The 25,880-nt window shown below is 39.6% G+C and overlaps 2 protein-coding genes across 2 annotated transcripts; both read left to right on the top strand.

The window, feature by feature from the left end:
- The first annotated feature begins 641 nt into the window (after positions 1-641).
- Positions 642-20,523, top strand: KLHL7 (kelch like family member 7). Its single transcript, XM_032109762.1, has 10 exons — positions 642-777; positions 1,764-1,857; positions 3,058-3,182; positions 4,943-5,118; positions 7,750-7,924; positions 9,101-9,243; positions 13,929-14,169; positions 17,110-17,311; positions 17,597-17,694; positions 19,253-20,523. The coding sequence occupies exons 1-10, from the start codon at positions 699-701 to the stop codon at positions 19,534-19,536; spliced, it is 1,617 nt and encodes a 538-aa protein (XP_031965653.1). The 5' UTR covers positions 642-698; the 3' UTR covers positions 19,537-20,523.
- Positions 20,524-20,646: 123 nt separating this feature from the next.
- LOC116441996 lies at positions 20,647-24,231 on the top strand. The gene is made up of 6 exons (XM_032104537.1): positions 20,647-20,685; positions 21,096-21,609; positions 21,919-21,990; positions 22,493-22,579; positions 23,680-23,764; positions 23,906-24,231. Exons 1-6 carry the CDS (start codon positions 20,647-20,649, stop codon positions 23,955-23,957), a joined length of 849 nt encoding a protein of 282 aa, XP_031960428.1. The 3' UTR covers positions 23,958-24,231.
- The last annotated feature ends 1,649 nt before the right edge of the window (positions 24,232-25,880 follow it).

Genomic DNA, 25,880 nt, shown 5'->3' with positions numbered 1-25,880 from the left:
CCCTCCTGACAACTTTTATAAGTTCTGTTGCTTTCCCTTCTCCTTCTAGAGCATGACAGCTCACATGTAGGGGAGAAACTGTATGCCTACCTATAAACAGCAAACAAATGAGAAATAAATTATATTTTGTTTGGAAGCTAGTTGCTCATCAGGTATGACCAGTCAAACCCTTCCATGGAAGTGGTATTTTTTGATACATTTTCTTTAAAATGCTCCATTGAATGCTTTGAACTCATTCATCACTTTGGCTCCAGCTGGGAAATGGGATGGCAGTCTTCAGGTAGGAGGTTCCTGTGGATTTTTTTTTTTAAATCAGCAGCAGAGTAGAGGAGAGCCACTGATAGATGAAAGCAGTGCAATATAAATGCAGCCCCTGCTAGATGCTGCAGAGCCTACATTTTTGTAGGCTGATATGAAAGCTACAGGAAATACTTTAATCAGAGTTCATGTTACTCGTGACCATCCTGTACAAATTCATGGGTAAACTGATGTTTGCTAGTTCTCCAGGCTACTGAACTTCGACTTTCAGAAAATCTTTTTATCACATAATGCTCTTGAGTTGTGCGTGTTACAAAAAGCAGTGAGTTTCCAAAAGCTGTTTTTAAGGAAATATTGTGGAAATGTTTTCAAAAATGCTGATTTTTGTCTTTTTTTTTTTTCCTCCTCTGATTCAGAAAACTCTGTGTGATGTCATTCTTATGGTTCAAGAAAGAAAGATCCCGGCTCACCGTGTTGTGCTTGCTTCAGCCAGTCATTTTTTTAACTTGATGTTTACTAGTAAGTCTTCTGAAAATTGATTGATTTTAAACTTTCATGGTGATATCCTGTTATAGTTGTCTCTGTCAACCTGTTTTTCTTATGAAAGTGATTAATTTGAGGGATAAGTATAGGTGACTATTTCTCATTTTGTGTCCTTTGTTCATTCATCTCTGTTCACCCCTCCCCTCATTTTCCCTTTAACTCTCTCTTGGGCAAGTCAAGTGATACTTGATATGTAAGCTCTCTAAATAACTGGGGCCTATGCACTGTATTAGAGTTTATCTCCCTTCCTTAACCTGAAAATTGGGAATTTTTTTCTCCCATTACAGAATTTGTCTGCCCCATTGTTTCCCACCGTCGGGCACTTTTGCATATAAATTGGGCTTTCAGAGGTTAGGGACATGGTTTAGTGGTTGGAGTTGATGGTCTTAGAGATCTTTTCCAACCTTAGTGTGATTACCTTAATTCTGTGATTCTGTAATTCTTTCATTATGCTCTCCTTAGAAATCAGGTACCTTTTGTATTTTTTGTATTCCTTACCCATGAATTGTAAAATTACTGTAAAATCAAAGTTGAGTGGAAGTAAAATAACCATTCATTCCAGTGGTCAATGGTGGTAACCATCTGTGGGCAAACCTAGTGCTGTGTCTGGATGTGGGGAGCTGTCTCCATTGTTGTTAGCATGAATGTGGAAATGGCTTTTGACAGTGGTAATGCTAACACAGCATTCTGGCTGCAGTCAATGACATCTAGGACATTTTCTACTTAACACACTTTATCATAATTTAGGTAATACAAGGATGTACACACACCAGTTATCTTGTTTGTTCCACTGACTCCTTTGCTGACCTCCATTAGCAATCCTAGGAAAACAGCAATCAACTCTGAGCAGTTTTTTAGCAGGTTACCACTTTGTATAATTGTTTTATTTTCTACTATTTGCGAAATGTACAATAACTAGAGTGGCTTGTTGATTAAAAGTTTGTCTTTTAATCTGTTTGCAGCAAATATGATTGAATCAAAGTCCTTTGAAGTGGAGCTAAAAGATGCAGAGCCTGACATTATTGAACAGCTTGTGGAGTTTGCTTATACTGCAAGGTAGTTTTGTTATTTAAAGCTCATGCTTTTTCTAGTAAGCCTGCCAATTATAAATGATAAAATCTTAAAATAATGCTTTTGTGATTCATCAGTTTTGTTACCATTTCAACTCTCTCCTTTGTTTAAAACCTGATGTGACTACACCTTCTATCCTTCTTCCCTCTTCCTTTTTATTTAATCAATAGGAAGCCCCACAGACTAAGGAGAAGGGTATTTGCCTCCGGCAAGCAATTCAAAGCACTTCAAGCTTTTGACTTCAATTTTAGAGTCAAATGATATTTGCCATGGTTCTGTAATTCAGGTCCTTATTGATGTCAGCAGGGTCTCTCTTTGTGGCCATGGTAGCTATGGCACAGAACCATTTCCAGGAGTTATGCCTTCATCTCAAAGCAGGCAGGTTGGATAACTCTTCTGCGAACAGTTTCCCCCCTATCTCAGGTAGTCCTTGTATTTGGGAGTTCTTATGATTTTTTTTTTTTCTTCCACCCCCCACAGACAGAGCTCTTGCAGATGGCTAGGATTATAAACAGTACTTAATCGGCTTTAATCAGACCTATGGATAGCAGGCCTTTCATCTAATGGGATTAACTCTCATTAGGGAGGCTTTCTCCTTTCTTTTGAGAGGAATCTTCTTGTGTAGTCCATCAGTGGCAAGAGACAGTCAGTGTCAACAGCCCACCCCAGCCACCCAGGGTTGCCTGCCCTGATACCCAAGCCCTAGACTGTGGTTTCCATAGCTTCTCTTGAAGCACTGCCAAACTGGTTGTTCTGCTTATGCACTCTGGGCAAATCAGCCAGACCAGTCCTGACAGAGTTCAGACAGGTTTTGCTGATGTCTGTTTGGGTGTTGAAAATGGTCATTAAAAAAGGTTCTGGGTTTGGTTTTGGTTTTTTCTTTGGTGAAAGTGGTTAATCACACAACTCATAGCAATAGTGTAGGACTGCAGAGGACTTGTGTTAAAGGCTTATTCTTCAGATCCCAGCACTGGTTATTCTTTGCCCTGCCTGGGTAAAGTAGAGCAAACAAAAGCAGTTTGGAAAGATCATGAAGGATGTGTCCTTAGACTGGATGTGAAAGATTCTTGGGTAAATAGCAGGGAAATAATTTTGCCATTTACGTGAGGCTGTGTAAGTTGCTTTTTTTGTTGCAGCAACTTAGGTCATTTCAGTGATGCTAATTTTACACCTTCTGTTTTGCAGAATCTCGGTTAACAGCAATAATGTCCAGTCTTTACTAGACGCAGCAAACCAGTATCAGATTGAACCCGTGAAAAAAATGTGTGTAGACTTTTTAAAAGAACAAGTTGATGCTTCCAATTGTCTTGGTAAGAGAAATAGACTTAAATTTACTGTTTATTTTTTAGCTTGCTGTTCCTGAAAAATAGATAGTATTGTCTATTTACAGATAGACAGTTAATGTTTGGCTAAATCCAGGCATGTAAAAATAATTTTTCTCTGAATCTGAACTGTTGCCATTTGCCACAGGGTCTACTTACTGTACAAGGTCTCATCCAACTTGGCAGGACACTGGGGCTTCTTGTTTGTTAGAGAACTGCATGTGTTTAGTAAGGTGGAGCTTTCAGTTGTTTCTGGACTTGCAGACAGAATTTGACATACTTGTAACTTTTACAAAACTAGCATTTCTTTTACAAGTATAAACAGAATAAGTTTAGGCTACTTTTGGTTTTACTTACTTTTCATTTTGACTGAAAACGATGAATGTCATCTGGGCAGGTTTGATAGCATGTTCTGTAGCTCTAATGTGAACTCAGTGTTACAGAAAAGGTAAACAACAAGTAGAACAAAATATTTCTTTATGCTTAAGATTTGGTGCACTTCATATAATCAGAAATTTAAGAGAAACTTTTTTTAGTATGTTGGGTAATTCTCCTAGGAACATCTCAATCATATTACAGATGTTTATAGTAGCAACAGAAATGTTTTGCAGAGTATCTGAATTACAGTGACTCAACTGATACTTCAGTGCAGTACAGCTGAGGCTCTGAAATAACTGCTGGAAGAAAGGCATTACCTACTAAGGAAAATGCCACTTAGGCTTGCTTTGAGGCGTATTTCTGCCCTGTGGCTTTTGTTAGGTGGAAAATTAATTATGGTCTCTAACACTTGCATACTTTGTTTCTAATTTATTGTGAAAAGAGAGATAAAGATTAAAACAATTTTTCCTTAAGGTATTGTTTTTAAATTGAAACATGTTTTGTGCAGGCTCATAGGCAAGTACACAGTTCATTTTAAAAAAAAGTATTTGAAAGAAACCATGGCTTAATTTGAATCTTGAAATTTTGTCAAGAGGTCGTACATGTGGATTTTATCTTTCTAGTTTGCGTTTTACTACTCTGAGCAGCTCCAGCTAATTGCAACCCATATGTTAGTGAGTTGTTCCTACCCCACTTGCCATTTCCTCTGTGGCATGGTGAGAGGTTGCTGCTGAAAAGCTCTGTGCTTACATGGTTTTTAATGGCAAAGTTGGCAATGGTGCTGCTAAGCTGCTGTTTCTTTTTATACCTTTATGGCAACCTTCTGTCCTTCCAGCAACATCAACTTGACTTTGTGTTGGTCTGCAGCTGACTATGCTACATGTATAGAAAAGTCCCAGTTCACCATGACTCTTGAAGGAAACTGGGCTTGGTTGGTGACTGATGCTGCATGAGCAGGTCAGGAGGGGTTGTAAAATGTGGATCCAGTTTCTCAAGCTGTTCTGGTTAGATGTGGTTATTGTGGCGTGGCTCAGACTTGGTTAAAGTACTGTTGTCTGCTTTGTAATTGGGAAAGAAACAGTGAGGAAATAGTGCTGGAGAGATAGTTAATACAGCAAGTGTTGCAGGTCTGGCTCTCCAGTTAGTTCAGTAGGAATAGGGATCAGCAGTTCGTCCCTATCTTTGCCTTGAATTGCAGATGAGTTATGATAGCATGTGTTTTAATGGGGGGAAAGAAAAAGCATTGTAATAAATATTAAACTGGGGTTGCAACTATCACTGAAATTACAGTAATTGTATTCTATTTTAATATATTAAAGGTAATTTTAGTTCAAGTTTAGAAGGATTTTTTTCTTTATTTTCCTTCATAGGCATAAGTGTGCTAGCAGAATGCCTGGACTGCCCAGAACTGAAAGCCACTGCAGATGACTTCATCCATCAGCATTTCACTGAGGTTTACAAGACAGATGAGTTTCTTCAGCTTGATGTTAAGCGTGTGACACATCTCCTGAACCAAGATACATTGACAGTGAGGGCAGAAGATCAGGTGAGATCCCTGTTTTGTAGCAGCTAAAAGCATTGAACTTTACTATCTTCTTTTAATCAAGAACTGGCTTCAAGCATTCAAGTATCTCACTTCTGATGTTCCTAGAGGATATGATGCACATAGTGCTTGCTAAATTGTGGAAAAAAAGTGCATCCTAACTTGGTCAAAACTAAATATTAATAAATACTCACATTTCAAGTGTGGTTTGTATTTGTGTTATTTCAGCAAAGTAGGAAGAAAGAACTCACAGAGGGAGTAAGCAGCACAGTTTCCTTTGGCAAGATAGCTATAGGGCTTCTGATTTGATAGTACATGAGCTAAAGTGTTTGTTTTATAGTGGTTGCTTCTAGATTGGGATTTATGTGCTTTTGGTGAAAGTGGACCACTTCAAAGTGGTGAGCAAACTGCACCTTAATGGATGCACATTTCTACCTGAGTATGGCCTAGCCCATTCCAGAGAGCTGTTTTCTGATGGAAACATATGCATACACAAGCCTGGGGAATTGAGGGACTTGGAAGTAAGATGAGTAAAACGCTGAAAGCTCGATGCATTGGCAGTGGTGGATTGATGGAAGACCCTTATTTAGGGACTGGACATAAAAAAAGTTTAGGTGGCTGAAAGGAGCCTGGAGTTCCACTCAATTAAAATTTATAACCTGTGGTAGAAATTACATCCGCAGCCGTCCCATTTGGAATGCTTGATTCAGCTTATAGCACAACCCTGAATGATTGTTTGCCAGCTTGTTCTTCCTACTGCAGGAAAACAGGAAGCATATAGGTGTCTGCACTGCAGCCCAGACAGGTGGTTGTAGGCTGATTGTAGCAGTTGAGTGGTACTTGTAGGTTCTTAGTCAAAGCTGTTGAAAACAAACTGAAGTCTTACTTTTGTAGCTCTGCTGTTCTGGTGCAGAACTAAATTAATTAAATTAGGTAATTTAAGTTTGTTTGGGTATGGCATCGTTCATACCTTTGAAGTGCAACAGAGGGATGTTGTAGCTGAGATGGTATGTAATATCCTCTTGGAAACTGATGTTTTTCTGACTGTGTAGTTTCCATTGACACTGACCTCCAACAGGCAGAACAATTGATTTGAAGCATTAAGATTTAGTTATTTGTCTTACCATATGGTGATGTAACTTATGAAAATAAGAATTAGTAAGAGTGGGGGATAAAAACAGGTGATTGAATATGGTAGTTGGGTTGTTGCAGGTATAAATGAGTAATGTCTTGCTGAGTGGTGGGAAGAGTTCACATCACAGGGTCACATTCTCAGAGCTGGAAGTGTTGTCTGGCCAGAGTGACATTTTAAGATTTACATTCCTGAAGTTCTGTTGGTAAGGTAGGATGGCATGCTTTAACCTGGCAGCAGTGGTAGAAGTGTTATGTATTTGGCGTGGCATCATTAAAATTCCTTTAGGAAACTGGTAATGTGCAGTATGAAACTACAAAAGTTTGACAGTTGTTCTTCAGGAATCTTATTTCTCAGGAGTACCTCATGAAAGTTGACATTATACTCTTAACTTTTGTTTTGGTGTGGAGCGTAGTTACATTTAGCAAAAAGAAAAGGTAGCTTTAAGTCCTGTCTGTCCTATACAATGCTCCTGTTCAAGTCATTCTGTTGAATTTCCTTAGCTGATGAAATTGAGCCTTTAATCATTGTTTTCTTTGCTCTGGTAATTTTGCAGGATTGCAGCTGGAGTGGTCTAGTAGTTCCACTTCCATGAAGTGTCTTTCTGTGTCGTATCTCAGTCACTCACTACCAGTCATTGTGACCAGTTCAGCTACAGGTGTAGGCACTGGTTGTGCTATTGCTTACAACGAGGTTGTCCTGCCACTTCAGAGCCAGTGCTACTAGATAAGCTTGCTGGGTCTGAGAGCTGCATGGCAGTATCAGAGTACATATGTAATCCTGTATTTTTTTTTTTCATTTCTTCCTGACCCAGCAGACAATTATAAATAGAGCAGATTTCTTGATTATCTTCCCTGTTCTGCCTTCCCTCACCCCTAAGAAAACCCCTTATCTTTTCCTGTGAGGAGGGAAAAAAGAGGAGACTGTAAATTGACAGTAGTTTGCAGATAAAAACTTTGATATAAATGGTCCCCTAAGACACAACAATAGCAATGTATTTGGATACCCAACATGATGATTTGGCAGGAGAACCAGTTTATCACCTTAGGAGACTATATCAAGTAGAAGTTATTTCATTTCTGTGAAAGCATTGCTGATGTTATGGCACAGAACTTGGAGAGTGTTAGATTTAACCTGGTAAGGGAGTTACCCACATAAATGTGAATTGCAGATTCATGCTTTCCATTTGGAGGGGAAAAAGTTAAATAGCAGAAGTGTGGGGCTTTTGAAGTTTGTAGATGAGATTTATTCAGTGGTTGTTCATTTGTTTTACTTCTTGTCTGAGCATTGTCTTTTTCAGGGCTTGGTTGACTTTTCTTGCAGGGGGGGATTCTGGGGTTTTTTTTTTTGAAAGATGGCAACGGGCTCCCCACATACTAAAATGTTAGTATAGATTAACCTCCAGCAGGCATTAGAATCAATTTATGGCATTATGGTTCTGTTACTTGTCTTGCTGTGTGGTGATGTACCTTATTCCTTTCTCTCCTTGTCTCTTGTTTAAGGTTTATGATGCAGCAGTCAGATGGCTGAAGTATGATGAGCCAAATCGCCAGCCGTACATGGTTGATATTCTTGCTAAAGTCCGATTTCCTCTAATATCAAAGAACTTCTTAAGTAAAACAGTTCAGGCTGAACCACTTATTCAGGATAACCCAGAATGCCTTAAAATGGTGATCAGTAAGTTGACCTCTAGCTGAAATCTTTATGATGTTCTGTATAATTAAAAAAATGCTTTGGAATTTTTGAAAATTGTTTGCTTTAAAATGCTCTGACATTTTCACATTAAATCCATCTGTGTTCCCTCTAGGATGCTGTTTAGTTGAAGTTGGATTAGCAGATTATTATGTAAATAAAATATAGCTTATGTAACAGTGTGACTTTCATTTGTTTTCTCCTAGCAAGTGACATGAACTCCCTGAGAAGTTACGGAATGGAGATTTTGTCAATGACTCATTAGAGTAATTGAAAGTTAGTCTGACCTTGCGACAGGCTCGTAACTTCAATATCGTTCATGTTCGTATGTGCATTAATAAAAGAAATATGTCAAAATTTTGAATATTTTAAAGCTTCCCTAAGCAAATTAGAATGTTAGGTGTATGTTTTACTCTTTTTTTTCTCTAATGTATACTGACCATTGATCCTACAATGATTGCTCCTACATTTGCATTCTCAGGGTGCAGATGAAATAGGAAACAAGCTTCCTTTTTGTTTTTAGACATCGTTTGTAAAATTCTATCATGTAAGAAAGAAAAGCAATTTCAGTAGCAGTTAACTAGTTGGCTTCAATGTAGTGTAGATCTAAAAATTAGTACAGAACTGTTTTCCTTCAGACTTAATGAGCAGGATTCAAATTAACCTATATGTTGGTAAGTATTTGCTGACATTTGACATCACAGTCATACTTCCTGTGTGGCACGGAGTTGGGTGCACTGTATAGGAAATAAGGATTTTTGTCTGGCTTTAGTGGTTTGTAGTGTCACTGATATTTTTGCACTCTTTGGAATGTTTTCTTGTAGGTTTGCTTCCTTTTTACTGTTTCAATGCAACAATCTTAATTGCTTGTTAATATTGGATAAATGAGCTGATCGATCCATTGGTACATAACATGAGTCTGTATCTGTCCTGTTTTCACATGGAGCAGCCAGTTTGAAATAGGGTGTAATCTGGATGTATGCTCCCACCCTCACATGCTGCTGTGCATTCTTCCATTTTGAATCAAAGCTGTATAGGTGTAACGTAGAAACTTGGTTTTCCTCTTTTCCCTCCCTTCCATCTCTTCCCCATCCCTGCCTCTGAAACATCCCTATCCATGTATGAGCACTGGATCTGCAACAGTTGTTGTCTTCCTTGCAGGTGGGATGCGATACCACCTCCTTTCCCCAGAAGACCGAGAAGAGTTAGTGGAAGGTACCCGGCCAAGAAGAAAAAAACATGATTATCGCATTGCTTTGTTTGGAGGCTCTCAGCCCCAGTCCTGCAGATATTTTAATCCCAAGGTAATCGTTACCTCAGAATGCATTAAGATTCACTGTTTGTAATCTTACCTGTTTTCTTTGCTGATGATACTAAGACATCATGATCTACAAAATGGTATTAGGAAGGAAGTATTCCCTCCCTCCTGGGTATGCAATTGGAAGAATATGGTTAACTAAGTATTTTCAAGTCTGTGTACCTAGATGTAATACTTCATTTTGAATAGAATGATTGTGTTTGTTTCTTAGCGATATTAGATACAGAGTGCTGATCAATCTGTCTGAGTTGAGAATTGATTGGTATGTGCATTCCACAGCTGCAAATAAACAAAAGGTCACTAAGACATCAAGCAGTTGGTTAGGAATATATGAAAGTCTGTATGCATGTGCATGCGTTTAGGTGTTTAGAGATTAACTCAAAGCAGGTTTTTTTTAGCCCATGTTAAGTTACTGGCTAGATGTTAGTGTAGAACCCAGGTTTTAGAGGGGTTTTTTTAGTGCATTTATTATAAATATGCAACCACTTCTAAATCCCAATGGTTCACAGCTTTGTTTGTTCGTAAGAGTATATGAGGAAAAGAATGGGGAGCCAAGTATTACATAAGTGGAAAAGAGTGAGTTTCTACAACAAAAAACTTAGAGATGGTCAGTGTGGGGCAAGCAGATTCTGCCTGAAATTTATTCCCATGTTTCTTGAATAAAATCAAGCCACAGGAATGGTGTATATTTCAGCTATGCAGACTAAATGGTTTAGAAGCATCAACTGCATGCAGAAGGATTACCCATACCCTGTTTTACCCGACAAGCACATACAGTAATACAGAACAAATTTGCTACGTAAAAATCAGGGCTCTCTTATGTTATGAGATCCCATGCATGTAATATTTTGTTGAAGAAATTCTGGTTCTAACTCAGCATATTAAATGCTTGCTAAAATTTCAAACAGTTTTGTGTGCTGTGTGAACTTTATAGTCAATGTGAGCTCTGTCAAATCTAATTCTGAATGAATGAGCCTTTGGGATATGTTTTGAACTTTTCTTTCACATTTTCTTTTGTAAGATAAAATTCAAGCCACCTTCTCTGAGTACCACTCAAGTCTGGGGGGGAAAAACCCCAAACCTACCAGCTTTGCTGACTTAGAGAGACACTTAATATGTATTCCTATTGGGAATTCAAAATTCTTAACTAACGACTGCCTTTTTCCTTTATACACATAGCCAAGATAAGCAGCACTTCAACTGGGGATGAGGAGGTGAGGGGTACAGAGCAGATAACTGTCCTTTCCAAGGTCTGAGTTTGGGAAGCCTCTGATCAGGGCATTCATAACTTTTCAAACAGCTGTATGGTTTTGGCAAAGAAATCTGTTTTGTAGACAATATGTAGTATCTGTGAAAGTCTACATAAAGCATAGGATAAAAGAGCTTTACCTTTCATAGACTACTTGTCCGGGCATAACACCAAAAAATAACTGTATTTGGAAGAAACTTTGCAGAATTGCCTCTTGATCAAGACTTACGGCCTTGCATGTGGAGTAAGGAGTGGGGGAAGAATGGGGCACAGAAGGAAAATTTTAAAAGTGGGTAATTGGAGATCTTTATTCTAACAAGCATGTGTTCCTTCAATGTTTTCCTCGTGCTTATATGCATTCTTGGGTACTCTTAGCTAGCCTGTCATATGTCTTGTTGAACAGCTTTTACTTAATTTCCAACTCTAAGCTATTTAAAGGTCCTTTTGTGGATGTTTTGCTTGAGTATTTGATTTTAAACTGTGACAATAGCTTATTAAATGCAACAAACCAAGCATCCAGAACCCCTGCTGAATTACCATTTAACTCACTTTAATTGATCTCGTCAAAAGATGATGGGAGGGTCACAGAACAGAGAATTAAGCTCATGTATGTACTTTTGCAAGGTTAGGATCTTGGGAGAGAATTGAAATTTTGCTTTTTGTCTGTTGGACTGATTGAATAGTGACCTAGTCCCTCACTTCTGATTTTAATTAAAATCAGTAATTTAATTAAATTCTGACATGTCACATAAAGAAACAGTTCAAAACAAAGGTTATGTTTTTCCTGAAAATATTTTCTTGGTTGCAGTATGAGTTTCCGTAGTTCTTATATGATAAAATTAGTGCAAAAATTTAATGTTCACTGATGCCTTTGCACACAAAATTAGTCTCTAATGCTGATATTCATTTCCTTGTTGTCAAAAGGGTTCTTTAAGTAAGACTGGATTAGATACTGTGTATATTGTTTGTTGAGAATGTTAGCAGTATTACTTTAAGACTATATTTGCTATCTTTGTTGCATTGTAACTGGTATTTCTATTGATGCATGTACTTCATCAAGAGAGCAAAATGATGCAACAGGACAGATGCAGACGGGCATAACACTTGTGGAGCAGTCTGGCACTAATCTGAGTAGACATACGTGATTTCAGAATACTACTAGAAATCTTAGATGTTCTATTAACAGTTGTGGGGAGCATTTTCTTGTTGAATTTTCCACAGAATATTTAAAAAAAAAAAATCTTTTTTTTCCCTAGGTTGGGAATAAAATACTTGTTCTTTTGTTTTATGAATTCTCAATACATAATTTATACATGATTGAGATTTTTGTCACCAATATGGTTATTCCTTTGAAATTGATATCTCCAGTGGCCAGAAATGGTTGGAAGTTTTAAATTCTCAGCAGTGCAAAATTCAACAATGGCAAATAAAAAGTAACAGATGCCTGGCAATGCTGTTTCTTGATGATTAAGGGAACCAGCATACCTTTCATGAGGAGATAGAGCTGTAGTCAATAAGCTATTAGTGGGGAGGTTATCCACAGTGGGCATGTCCGCTGGTTTTTATGACAAACTTGGAAGAGGGATCAACTGAAAATGCGAAAAAGTCTTAAATGAAAAAAGGTACTCTTTCCCAGGGCCCATAATTGTGTGTGCCATTCTTGTCACAGGGTCTTGAGGCTCTCAGGAGTTCATGTAGTTTTAATAAATTCAATAAATTGATGAAAGAGAAAAAGGTATAGCTTTTGCCTCTGGTGTCCTGCATTGCAATTTGATGAAAACAGCGATCAGCAGGGAAAGAGTCACCATGTATTTATCTTGGTCCATCTTTCCCTACTCAGTCCCCCAGAATTGAGACTTGAACTGCCCAGGGCTGTGTGGATCTTGACTGTGGTGTAAAGCAGCATTTCTGCATAATTCCCAGAAGTGTTAAATTCAAAAATTGAAATCAATTCTGTGTGGTACAGACTAACACCGAAGAGCATTGCAAGAGGATGACCTAAATTGCCTCCTGCTGAAAGAGGAGGATACTGCTGAGTATACTCAAGTTATGGCTTTTCATTTGATAAAGGTATGAATTAAATGGATACATGAACAGAAGCCATAAAAGTGGGTCAGGTCACAGCCCTTTATAACAGTAAAGGAACACAACAGGATATTTTGTAAAATTGCCAGAAGTTTGAGCTAGAAAGTATGTTGATCTTACACAATGCACTGAGACATTTTCTTAAGATTTATGCAGCTATTTATTTTGCCATGCTGTAGTATGGCTTTCCTTTCTAGGATGCCCCAGGACCTGTTTCTCACCATAAAGGGCCACATGCAGCTGACAGCTCTTCTTGATATGGGGGATGCTACAAGAAAAGATTGTAAGATGTTCTGGACTATAACATGCTCTGCCTCTCTTTCTTTGAACCCCCATGTAGGAGTCGCTGTTCTTCCTCATTGACCAAGGTGTTTGAAGTATGTCCTTGCTAAGAAAATGTAATGATGTAACGTCTTGTGTGAACCATTACAGTGAAGGTCATTCAGCAGGTTGAGGTAGACCTTCTTGAGGTGGCACAGATAACAGTTAAGGTCCCATACTTTCCTGTTCAGTATAGGATGCAAACTATGCTCATGGAATATGTGAGATGCTATTACTCAAGAAGTGTTTCTTGTGCTGTATGCTATCCTGGTCTGCCATCAGTTGTTGAGTTTGGTGTTTTTAAGGCTTTGGGCATTACTGCTCATATTTGATACTTGTTGATTTTGCCAATCTATGCAAAATCAGTTTCTAGGCAACATGACTGCAGTATTTGTGATGGAGCATTACTCTATTTCTCATGCTATCAACTGTGGATAGCTATAGAACATTTGTGTTTTGTAAATTCTGTAAATAAGCTTCTAGCTGTCATGGTAATAAAGTATGTATCAGAGCTTTTTTACTGAGTTGCTTGTCAATTTGGATATTATCTTCTTTTTCCATTGTCTTCGTTTGGTGCATTCTGTATTTTATTATTTTTTAGAAAGAATCTGTTACTATATGTAAGATGTCTTTTTCCATTGCTATAAAAGAAAATGCAATCCTACTTTATTGATTACATGCATTGTTTCTAACATGATAGCAGCAGGAGGTCAATTCTGTTGGAAAAAAACACCAAAACTGTTTTTCAGGGAAGCTGTACTGGGTGCACACAGGGAATGAGGAAATAGAAATTCATAATGTCATGGTTCATTGCAGCTAACTATGTCTGTGTCTAAGAGAATTTTTCAAGAGTACGCCTGAGGAGTATTCTTCAATAAACAGTGTTCATGTTTGTTTTGAAAAGGAACTTAAAACTGACCATATCTAAATCTCTATGAAAAGCTCTGTTTGAAAAACACTCACTGTGCAGGTAAGTGTTATAATCTATTAGACATTACTTGTTCTTTGTAATGCAGGATTACAGCTGGACAGACATCCGATGTCCCTTTGAAAAGCGCAGGGATGCAGCTTGTGTCTTCTGGGACAACGTAGTTTATATTTTGGGTGGTTCCCAGCTCTTCCCTATAAAGCGAATGGACTGCTACAATGTGGTGAAGGATAGCTGGTATTCCAAGCTAGGACCTCCAACACCTCGAGATAGCCTTGCAGCCTGTGCTGCTGAGGGCAAAATTTATACATCTGGTGGTTCAGAAGTGGGTAAGACACTAAAAATCTTTAAAACAAACAAAAAAGCACAAAGAAAGATAGCTGGAAATTTTTCTGGTTTTTGCATGATTTTGTTGACAAGAAACTGCACGTTGCCATGTTAGACTAATGAGTTTATTTTCCCATATTTAGGATTTTATCCCACTTTGCCCAGTCCAACAACCTATTTCTGTTGTGTTTTGAAAATGGTTTCACTGATTGAAATGAATAATGTTTACATTAACTGGAGTGAAAAGTACACTGCAGCTCTTAAAAAGTTAAAAGATGATCTTTAAGGTCCCTTCCAACCCAAACCATTCTATGATGGTGTGATTCAATGAAATATATTTTGGGAGTCCCACTCTTACCTTTCTTCTATAAATCCACAGAATTCAGTGTAGTTTAACATTTTCTGGAATGTGTGACCAGAATAGCTGCATTTAGACAACAGCCTTCCTTTTATACAGCATATATTGGGTATATATATAATGAGGTCTTTTAAAGGGGGGGGGGAAAGGTGGAAAAGAAATCTTTTACAGCTACTGCTTTTGGTGGTGAAATTGTACTTGGTCCTGTAAAGGAATTTGTCCAATTTTTCTGTCAAATGACAGAAGTTATCTTCTGTTATTTTGTTATTCTATTGGTTTGCTTCCACAAATGGAGAAATGATACATCCTTTAGATGTTATTATTCAACATAGTAAAGAAAAAAATAAAAGGCAGTTGAGATTTTTTTCTCTCGAAAAAAAACCCTGGAAAGTGACTTATGCTGTGGTGTTACCAAGAACATTTTATTTTGTCTAAACCTGATACATCATCAACAACCCAAAAGTTGGAATGTAAGCATGCTATAGCCATAAAAATAACTATGTGAAAAAAGCTGTGTTCTGGGGAATAAAAATAAATGGAAAAAAAATCATAGAAGGAAGATCCTTTTGAGGTCTGCCTTGCTGCAGAGGGAGGTGGACAGAGGGAAAAATGGTTATGATCTGTGCTTAATATTGATAAGTCACTTAATGGGAAGTTGTAACATTTAGGCTGTTATCTGACCTGTAAAATATTTTAAGAGGTCTAGTGTAGCAGCAGAATAAGCAGTTCCCAGCTGCCACCTCGTGTGGTGAATGTGAAATAGCACCTTTCCCATTACTTGAAATAGGCTTTAACTAAGGCTACATTAGGAAACTTGGAACACTACAACATCTTATAAATCTTCGCAGTTTCCCATGTTTCAGTTCATGGGGAATAACAATACAAACTTTTGATTGTACAGTACATTTTCTAATTCATGGTAAATAGTTAATACAGCTATACTTGAAATTTTAATTTAGCAGTTTTTGTAGAAATACACCCTCACATTACTGCACAGTTTCACTTTGCTTTCCATAAATATTATTCAAGACAGAATAGTAAAAGCTAAACATTAATAATGGAGTTTATTTTGCCTGTACTTTTTCTTCAGAACTCAGTGCACACTAAAAGTTTGGAAAGGTCTGTCTCTTCTGAATCTAGTATTTTCTAATTTGAAGCAGGCAATTATGTTGAAAGCATTAATCTGAAAAAATGCTGCAGTGTGTTTAGCTCTAAAGAAATCTAAAAATTGTATGTTTTTTCCATCAATTGAAGAGGTTGGATTACTGTGCCAGTCCATTACAGAAAACACGGCTCATTTCCCCTTCTTGGATTGATGGGAGTCCTGTTTTATTTGCAATAACTAGCAGAGTTTGGAAGCTGAACATACCAGATTCTTCCACTCTTGTTTTGGTGCAGGAGGAATACTTAATGTTATACTGAGAATGGAAGCTTCTATATGTTTAAAAAAAAAAAAAAAAAAAGGTCTGCTGAATTTTCCATGGATGGGAATTTCTACAACTTAAAAGCAATAAGAATGTCTATTTGCATCAAAGAAAATGTCTACTTACATCAAAGAAAAAAATATCCCACTCTATACAGTTTTTGGTGATACTGAGAATGATAGGGTGTGAACAAATGCACACTTTATAGGAGTCTATAGGAATAATTTTGGGTCTGGAAACAGCATTGTTTTGAAGGTTCAAATCCTCAGCTGGTAGTAAGTGCTGCTGGTGTGACATGCTTAATTTTTAGAAGTAGAGAGCCAAGGTAAAACAGGCACAAGAAAAGGCACCTTTAACTGTTCTAGGTGAATATCTCTTTTGAAACAAAGGGAAGAAGCATCTGGTTCTTTTCTGATAAAGTTGTATTCAACCTTCTCTGCCTTGGCTATGATTTGGTCACTTACCTGAGCACGAGTTTTGAGCCCCCATCTGTATTCATTAGAAAAATCACTTTTGATTTCAGTAATAGTTTTCTGGGCTTTTGAGGGAAGAGTACACAGACCAGAAAATAAGTATCTGCCAGTCCTCAGGAAGAAAGTAAATGGGGGAGAGGTAGCTGCTTTGTGATTGCTAATAATTCAGGAGTCTGTTTGACAGAAGCTATCAAATTCCTAAGGCAACAAGTATTCTGGGTATTGGGCAAGTCACATTGCTTAGAGGTAAAGGACTCATGAACCTGTAGTAAGTTTACAAAGCTGGTTTCATCCTCACATCTGAAGTTCACTATATTTCAAAGTAGTAAGAGTAGCATGAGCTGATGACAATGGGATGGGTAATTTATATACATCTCTGTTTAGGATTTATTCCCCTCCAAGAAAAAAAATTCCTTATTTTTTTTCTTGTTGTTTTTAAACACAAATAGCAGTTTCATAAACTTCCTTGCATATTTTGGAACAAAAGGGTCAAAATAATTACAAGTATGTGCTTTCTGAATAATCCCAAGTTTAAATCTGGTTAGTTCTACTTTTGGAGGTGGGAAAGCAGCTTTCCCTTTTCCACTAACAAACAAAGCATCAATTTGATAATTGCTGTTAGACTCTTCTCTTGAAAGACAACCATAAAGATTAATGCCACTTTGGTGGGTTTCTATTCTTTTTAAGGCAATTCTGCACTGTATTTATTTGAATGCTATGACACGAGAACAGAGAGCTGGCACACAAAGCCCAGCATGCTGACTCAGCGATGCAGCCATGGAATGGTGGAGGCGAATGGGCTCATTTATGTATGCGGAGGGAGCCTGGGAAACAATGTTTCCGGAAGAGTCCTGAATTCCTGTGAAGTTTATGACCCAGCCACAGAAACGTAAGTGTTGTTTTCACTCAGGTTGTTTTTAGTCACTTGTGTCTTTGCTAGCTCTGTAAATGACTGAAGTACAAGTGACTACAGGAAAAACTCTGGTCAGGAATTTTTCCTGAGTTAGCAGTAAGCAATCAGTTATTTGCAGTTCTACTTGAAAGATGTTTTTTCTTAAGCAGCTTTCTTCACTATTTCATTTTCCTAATGATAGGTTTTATTTACATATTTTGTAGTTACTTTTTACAAATTAGATGGTGATTTGTCCTTTTCTGTTTGGCTTATTTTCCCCAGGTGGACTGAACTGTGTCCAATGATTGAAGCCAGGAAGAATCATGGGCTGGTGTTTGTAAAGGACAAAATATTTGCTGTGGGTGGACAAAATAGTTTAGGTACTTTAATTCTATTTATTCTCTAGCTGGTCACACAAGGTTTCATGGGGCTTTTTTCCCTTTTGGAAGGAATTCATTCTACTCTGCTCAACTGAAAAGCCTCGAGCAGCACCATCAAATATGTCCTGTTGTTGTCACATTGGTGTTGACTTCTTCCTTTCACCTCCCCACTTATCTGTATCTTATTTTTCAAATTCTTGTATTAATGGCAGTACTGTCAAGTTCAGATATGCACCCCTACTGTAGCCCATCTCTGAAGCAGTTAATATGGCTAAATCAGGCATCTGAGAAAAGAGATATTTCTTCTTTTAGTTATTAATGTGTTTTGAGAGATTTTAGCATTCTTTTGAGAGACAGGTAAATGTGTAGCCACTATTTTAGGAACTTGAGTCTAAAGACTTAAAGCTACTCTGATATTGTAAAATGGTGAAAATGTGAGACCTCTTTTGACTGCTCTAGCTTTGAAATATGATTTACTGTCATGGACAGGTCAATTATGATCTGCCTGTCTCCTTGTCTTTAAAACTAGAAGAATAATACTTTACAAGAAGAATTGAATTTTAATTGCACAGGGTTTCTGAAATGCTTTTCAAAATGGAAAATTCTCATCTATGAGGTTTTTTAATCACTGTTTATGGTAAGTGGAATACTTGACTTCAGATTAATGTTATTTTAGAATATAGCTTGATTTTTAATTGGCTATTGAAACTATTCCATCGTGATTGATCCCTGATGCAAAAATAATACATTATTGCACAAACATTTTATCAATTCATAATCTGCCATCTTGCAAAATGGAAGTGTATTCACTGAATGCTCCTCTCAGAAGTGTTAAGAATTGTTCTTACTGCAATAAAATGAGGAAGAGTTATGTCTGGGGTGAAAAACATTTATTAACATGATAGAGAGATTTCTTAATCACTCAGATCTAATAATTCAGGACTGGAGGTGAAAACTGAGTTAAATAGGGACAGCAGGATGTTTGTAGCTATTGTCAAATGTAATTACTGACATATTTCCTGAAGAAGCAAATCTTAGTCACAAAATCTACTCTTCTCTAATAACTTTTGGTTCCTTTGGCCCTTTTCAAAGGGACTTAGGCTTTTACACTTCAGTGATTTTAGTATCATCATGAAGAGAGACCTCCTCTATCAGTAAATGGCCAGTTTTGGTAAAGGTACCCATGAGCCCTCTAGAATGAAATGCCCTTGCTGTAGGGAATTTTCAGGTAATTCCTGAGTTTTAGTCACTAGCCCCAAATCCATCAGAAATTCAGCATCAAAAGTTCTCCTGTCCATGAAGTAACATGTTGGAATCTCTAGAAAGCATCTAGTGTGAATTTATTAGAATACATCTTACTATCTTCTTTTTACTTTTCTCTCATTTTGTATTTATACAAAGGTAAACTACTAGTTTAGAAACTGGGGTGTATTTTCAGATTTGCTTTTTTAATTGTAGGGTTTTTGAAACCTTGAAAATAAAGACTTAAGTTTGCATGCTCTAGTGCAGTCCACACAGTACAACATAATAAGCAGTTATCTATCTCATTGCTTTGTAGGTGGCCTTGATAATGTAGAATATTACGATATCAAGATGAATGAATGGAAGATGGTGTCTCCAATGCCATGGAAAGGTGTAACAGTGAAGTGTGCTGCGGTGGGATCTGTAGTCTATGTCCTGGCTGGTTTTCAGGGTGTTGGTCGCTTAGGGCACATTCTCGAATATAACACTGAAACAGACAAGTGGATAGCGAACTCCAAAGTCCGTGCTTTCCCAGTGACAAGTTGTTTAATCTGTGTTGTAGACACTTGTGGGGCAAATGAAGAAACTCTAGAGATCTGAAGACCTGTAGGACATGCCGAGGCATTCTTCAAGGACTTGGGAAAAGATGGTTATTGGTGCTTTGCTTCCATGTTTTACTGAATCATGTTACATTTAATAACAGGGGAAAAAAATAAGATGCAGTCTTTCAATTTGTATATACAGCATATTGTATAATGTGGATTTTGTCATGCCCATTTTCTTGTCTGTTTTAAAGAGATGGGGATGTGTTTTGAGAATCCACTTAGCTAGGTGGTATTACATGGCATCTTCCTTTAAAAGGACTGGGGGTGTGGCCTTGTCAAACATAGACCCAATCCAAATATTTAGAATGCCTTTAAAGCATTTGATGAAGAAAAGATTTCTGGTTAAATGGCATTTTACCAAGATCAGTTGCAGAGACACTTCATTTAAGAAAGGTGAGTAAATACAGCTTGGCTCATGAGAAAGAAGAACAACAATTTTTTCTCCTTCATACCTACCTGCAGAAATCTTACTACAATAAAATGAAGATATTTTCTCAGGAAAGACCAAGGACTGCTGTCTAATAAAGACTCCCAATGTTTCTACAGCTCTCTAGATCATGATAGCTCCTCTTCCAGTGAGTTTCTTCCATCATTTGCATGACTGCATATCCATTTTTTAAGGTTAGAGAGGCCATACATAGAGATTAGAGAAACACTGTGATGGTCTCTTTGACATTTTGTGGAGTTTTCACAGGAAGACTTCTTGATTTTATTATTTTTTATTACACTGAGGTAGGGAATGGTGGGGGAAGTTGACAAGAGTTGTGCACTATAATTAGCAAGTTGGAAACTTGGAAAGAATTTTCAATCTTATCTTCCCAGGCATCAGACTGTACATACTGCAGATGCCAAACCATTAGCAAAGATGGGAACAGGAATGAGAAAAGCAGAGTCAATACAACAGATACATTGATTTTCTTCTTGAAAATGACTGTTTTTAAAATGGCATGAACCAAGTCATTAAAGATACTTTACAGAAGTCTTCAGAAGTTGCGCATGGTTATTCATCTCTGGTTTAGAAGCACAGAGTTCTGTAAATGCTTCCAGCCCACATGATGGTAAATTTCTTCATCCAGCCTCTCAAGCTCTGGGTGTCATCGGCATCATGTACCTCTTCCCAGTTCTGGAAAACGATACAAATCATGTCTGTCCTGCTCCCATGCTGGTTTATTCATAGCTTCATCATAGTTTTGTCACCTCTCCTCTAACTTGCTGATTTTTTCAGGTCTGTTTCTATGAAACTAGTGAGTTAACTTCAGAAGTTGGTGCTTGCCTGCCTCTACCTCGCTGGTGCTGTGGATGTTTAGTCTGTTTTAGTTCTGAAGTTCCTTCAGCTTCTCCTAAGTAGTGTAAATCCTGGTTTTTAAAGTCAGTGCTGCTTTGTAGACTTGCTCCTCGTTTCCTTCCTCACCCTGACAACTCTGCCTGTACAGACAGGACTAGATGCACTCACGGCCTCCATTGTGGTTCCTGCAACTCCGTTCTTTATTCAGCAGTAAGTGAAGGGCGTGCGACTTTTTTTTCTGTTCTCCCTTGCCTTTTCACTTCTACTAGCCACGAAACGTGTCCTTGATTCCGAACTGCTGGAATCCTGGAGGGAACTGTGTGCTTTTCAGAGTGGGCCGGCTCATTTATGTTTTGCACCCGCTTTTTAACCCGCGGCGCCCTGTTGTTCTGACGGGTGAATCGTCCCCGGGGCGCCTGGGCGGCTGCAGCGCGGGCCGGACGCGCTCGTCCTTCGACTCCTGCGGGGCTACGGCTGCTCCGGGGCCAGGCGCCTCAAGGGGCATCCCCGCAGCCCGGCTACGCGCACCCCCGGCCCACGGTGCCCCGAGCGCGGTGGGCGGGCGGCTCCCGGACCCGGCCCGGTGCCCGTCCCGGCCGCTGCCGGCAGGAGCTCCGGAGCAGAGCGGGTCTCGGCCGGGGCTGTCGGCGGCAGCCTCTGGTTCGGCACTCGCAGGGTTGCGCTCGGGCGAAGGGACTGCGGGATGGGCCACGAGGCCGTGGGAAAGCAGCTCGGGGATCTTTGCTGCCAGGAGCAACGTGCGAGCAGCTGAGCGTTGTGGTGGTGAAGGCTGTTTCCATTCTCGCTGGCTTGGGTATTCGGGAGCTTGGGGAAGGCGAGGGACTAGACGGGAAGCCGAGGGCTGTAGTTACTTGTCTTTATTCCTGCTCAAAGAGAGCTGGCGTTTGCCAATTCATTTGGGGTATTTACACCTCTGAAGTTCTGTAATGGATCCTTTGCATCTCCGACTGTAAATGTTTTAGGACAATGTACCAAGGTCCGTGTCTTTGTAACTTTGTATAGAGGGCGGTTGGAAGTATGAATCTATGAATCTGTTCTCTTGGAGGTTTTTGACTATTCCTGTCCTTGCAGGCTTGTCAGATGTCTCTCCAGAAGAACTGCATCTGGAGTACTATGACAGCAAACAATATAATTGGGAAATGTGTAAGTGGTTCAAAAATGCTGACTGATGGGGACAGTCTTTGGGATAAGACTTGTTACCAATCTTCAGGTGGCAACTCTTGATTCATTTATCTCCCAGCTCTAGGAGATGATCAAAATGCCAAAATATCCTTCAATTTCTGTGCACCAAAGAGAATGCCAAAATCGCAGCTGGTCTATATGGCCTACTGTAAAATCATGCTTTTGCCCAAGATCTCTGGCTCAAACTGTCTGATCTTGGTCTTTATGTAAAGACATAAAAACATCATAGAAGGGCAGTAGTAAGAGTATTTAAAGGAATCTTTTATCAATAACAAAAATTTCATCTTTTCACCTTGAAGTGGAAGGAAAGCAAAATTCCTCTGTCGGTTTAGTGAAGTGCCTTTTCTAATTCCAAATATCTTCTTTTGGTTCAGTTGACAGACCACTCTTCTTTTTTTTTTTTCTTTTTTTTTAAAGTCTTCCCCAATAATAAAAATACGCTTTTTTTGCTCTCTCATTTCAGATAGATGCTGTCAAAGAGTTAGCAGAACAATGGGAAAATTGGCTGATTCAGTGGAAAGCTTTAATTGTAGTAGCAAAAGCAGCCTTGGTAAGTGCTCACGAATGGCAACATGTCTCTGTGCCTGATGTCATTTTTTAATGAAGTAATTTACACAGATGTTAATTATGGTTACAAAGACTTCAGAGATGTGGCAATTGTGATGTGCCACCTGGGCATGTTCTCTGGAGTCCTGAAATCAGTGAATTGCCATGGGTATCATAAACCCCCTTCAGTTAACTGAGGAAAAAAGTGTGTAGGGGTGCTTCCATGTTAGCAAGGCAGCAGCTGGATCCCAGCTTTGGAATACTCTCATTGCAAGCCACACCAAAGCAACCAGAGCTGATCTGGTCGTGTACGTGGCCAGGAAGAGGCCAATCCCCACCCCACCTTTTTTCCCATGTGCTGATACAGACTCTTCCGAGAGAGAATCAGCAGACCGGACCAGAATTGCCCTCCAGGCCACCTTAGGATAAGTGGAGCATTTGGCTAATGCCAGAATTGAGAGATAGGTGGGAGAGAAGCCCTTTGGATAACATTTGAAGATAGAAAGAGGCATTGGTCCTGGGAAGGTGACAAACACTTGTGAATGGAGATGTTTTTTCAGAAGCAAATGCTTGAGTTAAAGCCCATAGGAAACAATCAGGGAGACAGAGGAAGTGGCTTTATTTGAGTGCAGTCTGCATGAAGTGCAGTAAAGGTTGAGTAATATGATCCCAGCCCTTGGTCTGTTTCGTGCTGAAGGTGGGCAAGCAGGATTTGGGCTTTACCACAGGAGACGGGATGTGCCGAGGAGAGAGAACGGAGTGAGTCAAAGCTGTGCCCTAAATACAGTCACAGAGCACAAAATGGAAGAGTAAGAGGTGAGAATGAGAGCTCCCAGGGCTGAGCAGGTCATTGACTGACAGGCAGCAACTGATCAATTGTAACAGATTTGCATTTCTGGAGGGTTTCACAGAGAAGAGTGTGTATGGCCTTGGAGACTTAAAGCACTGCAAGAGCATGCAGCTATGAGGAGTGATGACTGTCCAGCATGGTCTGAGTTGGATTCAATAGGACTGGGCAGCTCTATTTTTGTTTCAAATAGTTACTGAGAGAGAGTTCTCTGTTTTGGAATCTAGTTTTCATGTATGCCTCTGGAATCTTTTCAGCTCTCTGCTTTCAAGACCACGGGCACTCAAGCAGCGCCTGCCTTTGGAATGGGAGGACAGCAAACCTCAAGCTTTGGGCTGTCAAGTAAGTTCCTGTCCTAAGAACCAAAACATTGAAGCATTTTCTGTAGTTTGCTGCTGCTGCCGCATCTTTGAAATGCAGCAAGTGGTTTAGTATCCCTGGGGGTACCCATTCTTGTATTTTTCATAAATTCTCTACTTGCAGGCTTTCCTGTGAGCAGCAGCAGCAGTACCAGTGCCAGCAGCTTCTCCTTTAAAACCAGTTCCAGCCTCGTCAGTTCAGCATCATCTGGGAGCAGCCCTGCTGCTGGGAGCTCTTCTGCTGCTGGAAATCCTCCTGCATTTGGGGTGACGTCCTCTCCTAGCGCACCCCAGTCCCTTGGGTTTGGTAGCCCGGCTGCTCCATCTGCAGCCTCCTTCTCCTTTAAAACAGCTGCCACAGCTGGGGGCTTTGGGACTTCTGGCTTCTCAGGCTTTGGCAGTGCTTCTGCTGTGAACTCTGCAAGCACCACTCCGCTCCCAGCCTTTGGAGCCTTTAGTGCCGCCGTAGCCACTTCTGCCTCGCCTTCGAGCGCTGCTTTATTTGGACAGAGTGCCAGTGCCCCTGGACATCCTGCCACCTCAGCCTCTGCTGCAGCCACCAACTCTAGCCCTGCCTCAGAGAAGTTATTCACACCCAAGAGCGAATTATCAGCTGAAGAGTGGCAACAGTTTGAAGCAAAGGAGTTCACAATTGGAAAGATTCTTCTTAAGCCACCACCATTAGAACTTTTAAATGCTTTTGACCTTTTAAATTTATTCTGAAATGCTGTTAATTTTTATTTCTTCTCTCAGTTCTCTTCTGCAGAAATAAATCTGCAAGTATAAACTTTTGCATGTTATTTTGGGATGGACTTCCATCTGAGAGATGAACTGTTGAAACTCAAATGGAACATTTCCTTCTATATGCTGTCCTGTGAAATTCTGTGCAAAAACTGTATGAAAAATACAGTGTCAAAAGAAGGAATGTTTCAGTCAGGTATTTAAAACCTACTCTTGGATCAGTTTATCTCCGAATGTACACTCCATGTGTTGAAGGACTGGCCACAAAAGCTTTTTTCCCTCACTGCCCCAACAATTGGTATTGTAACTTTATTAGTGGGCCCTTACAAATAGTTACTACTGAATGTGTGCCTTCACTGTCTATTAAAAATCTGTTGTTTTATTCCCCAGCTTTACTGAAACTAGATGATCTCTGCACCTACCAATCCAAGAATTCTGTTCCTCTTTTTGCACTTACTTGAGTCTCTCTGGAGCATTGCATTTCCGAGTTGCTCGCCACCTTGGTACTGAAGAGGATTTGATGGAGTCTGCGATCAGTTGGTCAGTACATGCTGCAGTCCTGTCTCATCCAATTCTCCATTGTCAGAGGAAGCAAGATGATCTTGTCAAGGCTTTTGGACCTGGATCCCCAGAACTCCCAAATGTGGATTCTACTGGGTGCAAGAAGCAGATTCACACACAGAGGAGAGATCATAGAATATCTGGAGTTGGAAGGGACCCACAAGGATCATCAAAGTCCAGCTCCTGGTCCTGCACAGCACCATCCCCAAGAGTCACACCATGTGCCTGAGAGCATTGTCCAAACACTTCTTGAGTTCTATCAGATTGGTGCTGTGACCACTTCCCTGGGGAGCCTGTTCCAGTGCCCAACCACCCTCTGGGTGAAGAACCATTTTCTAATATCCAGCCTAAACCTCCCCTGACACAACGTCAGGCCATTTCCTTACTTCTGTCACTGGTCACCAGTGAGAAGAGATCAGTGTCTGCCCCTCCAGTTCCTGTTGTGAGGAGGCTGCAGACTACAACTCAGTCTCATCTGCTCCAGGCTGAACAGACCAAGTGCCCTCAGCTGCTCCTCATACAGCTTCCCCTCAAGGCCCTTCGTGATCTTTGTTGCCCTCCTTTGGATGCTGTCTAACAGCTTTATATCCTTATATGGAGGTGCTCAAAACTGCCCCCAACACTGGAGGTGAGGCTGCCTCAGTGCAGAGGAGAGCAGGACAATCCCCTCCCTTGCCCAGCTGGCGATGCTGTGCCTGGTGCACAGAGATCTTTGTTACACGGCTGTAACAAACACTTCAAACAGCCACAGGTCAACATCTCCCATATAAACAAAACAATCTGAAGCTGTACTGTAC

The sequence above is a fragment of the Corvus moneduloides genome, chromosome 1, assembly GCF_009650955.1.
Source record: "Corvus moneduloides isolate bCorMon1 chromosome 1, bCorMon1.pri, whole genome shotgun sequence".
Lineage (NCBI taxonomy): Eukaryota > Metazoa > Chordata > Aves > Passeriformes > Corvidae > Corvus > Corvus moneduloides.
The sequence above is the reverse complement of the archived record's forward strand: the minus strand, read 5'-3'. Positions and strand labels throughout refer to the sequence as shown.